The sequence below is a fragment of the Crocodylus porosus genome, unplaced genomic scaffold (genome assembly GCF_001723895.1).
Source record: "Crocodylus porosus isolate Cpor-Errol unplaced genomic scaffold, CroPor_comp1, whole genome shotgun sequence".
Classification (NCBI taxonomy): domain Eukaryota; kingdom Metazoa; phylum Chordata; order Crocodylia; family Crocodylidae; genus Crocodylus; species Crocodylus porosus.
The window spans coordinates 1,374,502-1,378,698 of NW_017728904.1; the positions used below are offsets into that span (position 1 = coordinate 1,374,502).

The window sequence follows — 4,197 nt, forward strand, 5'->3', positions numbered from 1 at the left end:
GTGTTCCCGGTGTCGGGTTCTGCAGTGTTGCCAGTGGTTGTGCTGTCAGTGCTGGGGGCTATGGTGCTGGCAGTGGTTGTATTTTCGGTGCTGGGATTTGCGGTACTGCCAGAGGTTGTGTTCCCGGTGCCGGGTTCTGCAGTGTTGCCAGCGGTTGTGTTGTCAGTGCCTGGGACTGTGGTGCTGGCAGTGGTTGCATTCTCGGTGCTGGGATCTGCATTGCTGCTGGTTGTGTCCCTGGCACTGGCGGTGTTGCTCTTGCTGCTGGGCGGGGAGTTCTCCGTGCTCCGGGTGCTGCCAACTGGGGAGGTGTTGGCTGTGTTTGTGGGTGGCAGTGTGGTACTCTTGCCTGGGGTGCTCCCGGAGCTGGCAGGTGAGTCAGGTGTACTTGAAGTGTCATTCGCGGCAGTGGTACTAGCACTGAAGTTACTCGAAGTTGTGGAGGTAGTGGCAGTAGCATTCGTGGTGGAAGCCACAGCTGTGGGGAGAGGGAGCAAGGAGTTCAGGGCAGAAGGCACAGGCTACTCCGTCAGCCAGGGGAGACACTGCCAAGTGCAAACAAGTGCCTGGCAGGGTCAGACACCAGCCCCCGCCCAGGGCAGCTCCATCCCGCAGCAGGTGAGAACTTGCTACCACTAGATATAAGCGAGGCCAGGACAGCCCAGACCAGGTGCGGGCTGGCAAAGGAGTGCCAGCATCCAAGGGAGGAGGCATCTCAGAACCACTGGTCCCAGAAGAGACAGGCTCTGGTGGGGCACATGCCCCAGGCAGGTGATTCTCCCAAGGACCAGGGCTCTGCCAGTCTGGCCCAGGGCCCTGGCTATGGCCTGTCCCAGTGAGCTCTGCCCTTGCAGCGACTGAGGGGCACATGCTGGGCCCCCGGAGGCTTGGTGCCAGGTCCCCTCCCTGGGCCAGCCTGGGGCTTGGGGCCTCTGCATGTAGGGATCTGGCTGGGGCTGCACAACTGGATGCCCCAAACTACGTCCTCCAGCCCCATGGCCCCAGGGATTGCTGGGGTGTGGCTGGGCCACAGCCTGGGGCTGACGCATGCGTCTGGGGAGGGTGAGTCAGGATCCTACAATGGTGCACACTGTCCTGCAGTGGGCACTTCCTGCCAGCAGTGCAGCCCTCACTCCTGTGCTGGCCTTCAGGCACACGAGCCAGGGCTTTGGTGAGGCCTCCTGGGCAGGTGCCCGCTGAAGGGAGCCCCTGCAGGGCCCCAGCCCCCCCTCCCCAGTGGGCCCTAGCCCTGCCCAGCCCAGCCTTATCATGATGGCACCAGCAGTTCCCGCCACTGCCCCCAGCACCTGCTCCTGGGACAGCCAGGAATGGACCGAGCCATGGAACGGGCCCCCAAGAGCCTCTGCCCAGGGAAGGCAGACCCCGAGCGCCAGGCCATGGGGCTCCCCACAAGTGCCAAGGCTGCCCAATGCCCAGGGCCCTGCTTCCTCCTGAGACCTGGGAACCCTGCATTTCATGGGGCCTTCCACCGTGGATGGGGGCAGTGACAAAGCCACCTGCTGCCAGGGGGCTGAGAGCTCAGCTGGGGACACCCATGCTCCTAAGCCCAGCCCTATCCAGGCTGGGGGTGAGGAGGGGGCTCATCGCTCCAGACAAAACCAAGACCCCCCCCCCGGACCTACCACCCCTCCCTGCCCAACTGCCTACGATGGATCCAGTCTGACTAGCCAGAACCCCAGGCTGGATCCGGTCCAGCAACAACCCCCTGCTCCCCACAACCCTACCCCTCACCTGCAACCACGGCCACAAGCAGTAGGAGTAGGGACTGCATGGCGGCAGGCTGGTCCTGGTCTGGCAGGGCTCCTCTCTGGCTGGCTGCGCCTCCCCGTTAGCCCGCAGGGCTCTCGCTACCTGGGAATCAGGAACTGGTGGCGGCTGAGTGACGGCCGCTTTATACCAGCACCTGGGAGCAGGTGTGGGGGGAGGGCGGGTGGCGGAGGCCCCACCCAGCGGGGCTGCAGCCAGCCACTCCCTGGAGCCCTTCATCCAGCCGTGCTGACACCTGCCCAGCGCCACCCCGACCCGTCATCACAGCCGGCGCCAAGGGACGTGGGCAGGGGCAGCAAAGCTGGGGCTCTAGGCAATGGGGGCAGCTGAGGTTTTGGGGCACAAGAGCAGCAGCTGCCCAGGAAGCCCCTGCGGCTTGCCTCCAGCCATGCTCCATCCCTGGGCACCGCCTCAGGCCCTGGAGGCCCCACATGCCAGTGCTGGCTAACAGGAAAGTGCGAGCAGTAGGAAGCAGCCAGCATGGAAGCTCATAGCAGCAGTCCCCGAGTCCCTGAGGACCCCCATGGGTTTCTAGGGGGTCCCGTCACACTGGAGCCAGAGCCAGGGAGGGCACGAGGAGCTGGGATCCCATGTACTGCAGCCCGCACCCCCTTCCAAGAGCCCCACCAGAAAAGGAAGGCGGCTCCTGCCACCATGTGACTCAGGGCCCGGGGGTGGGCTAGCCCTACAGCACAATCTGGCCCTGGCCCTAGCCTCTCGCTACCTGGGAATCAGGAACTGGTGGTGGCTGAGCAAGGGCTGCTTTATAGCAGCACCTGGGAGCAGGTGTGGGGGGAGGGTGGGTGGCGGAGACCCCACCCATCGGGGCTGCAGCCAGCTGCTCCCCTGCCAGCACCAAGAACACCAGGCTCAGGGCCTTGCATTCCTTGGCCAGCACAAGCCCCTGCCCAGGACCTCGGGGGCCATGTGGCATCGCCCAGGTACACCAAGGAGCAGCTCTGCCCACTCCCAGCCCTGCTCCATGTGTCTAGCCCTGCTCCACAGGTCTGGGCTGAGCAGGGCCCCAGAGCAGGGGTGACCGGATACTGCAGGGGCTGGGAAGCAATGGAAACCCAGCACCTGGCAAGACAGGCCAGCAAAATCAAAGCTGGGGTGTGGCCAGGCCTCTCTACCTGGAGAGAAGTGCCGCTGCAGGGACTGTTGACTCCCAGCTGATGCAATCACAGTGCTGTGCTGGCCATGAGGCCCATGCCCGCGGCATCTGCTGCGCTCCCATGCTGCAGCTGGCATGGCACTGCGCCCCAGACAGGCAGATGTGCATTCAAGCACTATCCCTGTGCATCGTGGCACCTCAAGCCACAAGGGGATGGAGCACTGTGCCCAGGCCCTAGTCAGGGGTCACCCCCTTGGGCCAGGCTGCCCCCAGCCCATGCGTGGCCAGAACAGAAGCCCTTGGAGACATGCACAGCCTCACAGCTGCCGGTGCCATGGCTGCAAGGTGTCAGGCCAGCAGGGCACGGACGCAGCGTGGGCCTGCCTGCAATGCAGCACCATGCTGCCACCCTGCCCCCCAGTCTGCCCCCTCCATCCAAGGGGTGGGCAAGGTCCTCCCGTGCCCCCTTGCAGCCCTGATGCCCTCCCCACCCTCCCCAGCTGCATGGGTGGAGCCAAACTGCCACCTTGTGGCCATACCCGTGCCTGCAGCACCAGCCAGCCTGCTCCTATCCCTGCCCCCAGGGGGGCTGCGTCAGGATGCCTGTGGGATGGAGCTATGGGCACGGCGGGTTGCCCACCCAGGTACCTGCGCTGCCCTCTGCACGTCTTCCCCTGCCTAGGATCTGCTCATCAGCCCCCGACGGGGAGGCCAATGTCCCTCCAGACAGGTGTCTCCAGCCCACGCCTGCACCCATGCCCAGGCCCAGGGACAGGGGTCTGGCTGGACCCATGAACAAGCCCCCATGCCCGTCCCTTTGGGGGCCAGGCCTAGTCCACTCGCCTTGAAGGTGCAGGTGTGGGGGGCGAGTGCGGGTGGCCAGGACCGGGAGATCCCACTGGGTCCTGTCTGTGCTGGAGAGTCCTGGCCCCAGCCCACGGCGCCGCTCTGCCCCATTGTGGGGGGCCCTTCGCTGTCCTGCCTCCGGTGGGGGGAGAGGAGCGGGCATCTCCAGCCCTGCCCAGCACAGCAGGGGAGTGCCCTGGGGCCAGGGCTGAGTGAGACCTTGCAGTCTGACTAAGACAGTGAGACAGCACACACTGCCTCTCGTCACTGCGGGCACTACCACTGTCCCCTGCCCTGCTGGGCCAACCCTGCACTGTCACCGCAGCTCCTCCAGCGCCCCCTCCTGGGCTGGCTCGGCACTGCCACTGCAGGATCTCCAGCGCCCCCTCCTGGGCTAGCCCGGCACTGCCACTGCAGGATCTCCAGCGCCCCCTCCTGGGCTAGCCCGG

The 4,197-nt window shown here is 65.6% G+C and overlaps 2 protein-coding genes across 3 annotated transcripts in view; both read right to left on the reverse strand.

The window, feature by feature from the left end:
* MUC1 (mucin 1, cell surface associated) overlaps positions 1–1,917 on the reverse strand; it is a 6,291-nt gene extending 4,374 nt beyond the window's left edge. Inside the window, exons 1-2 of one of the 2 annotated variants that reach the window (XM_019556861.1) lie at positions 1,753–1,917; positions 176–478 (exon numbers count right to left, since the gene is read on the reverse strand). In XM_019556861.1, the coding sequence (XP_019412406.1) occupies positions 176–478; positions 1,753–1,792 (343 nt within the window). In that variant the 5' untranslated portion in view covers positions 1,793–1,917. Of the gene's footprint in view, positions 1–170; positions 479–1,752 lie in introns of both variants that reach the window. The other variant, XM_019556860.1, reaches the window with a different exon arrangement.
* Positions 1,869–4,197, reverse strand: part of THBS3 (thrombospondin 3) — an 11,182-nt gene continuing 8,853 nt past the window's right edge. The window contains exon 22 of the mRNA XM_019556729.1: positions 1,869–1,924. Within this exon, the coding sequence (XP_019412274.1) occupies positions 1,869–1,924 (56 nt within the window). The remainder of the gene's footprint in view (positions 1,925–4,197) is intronic.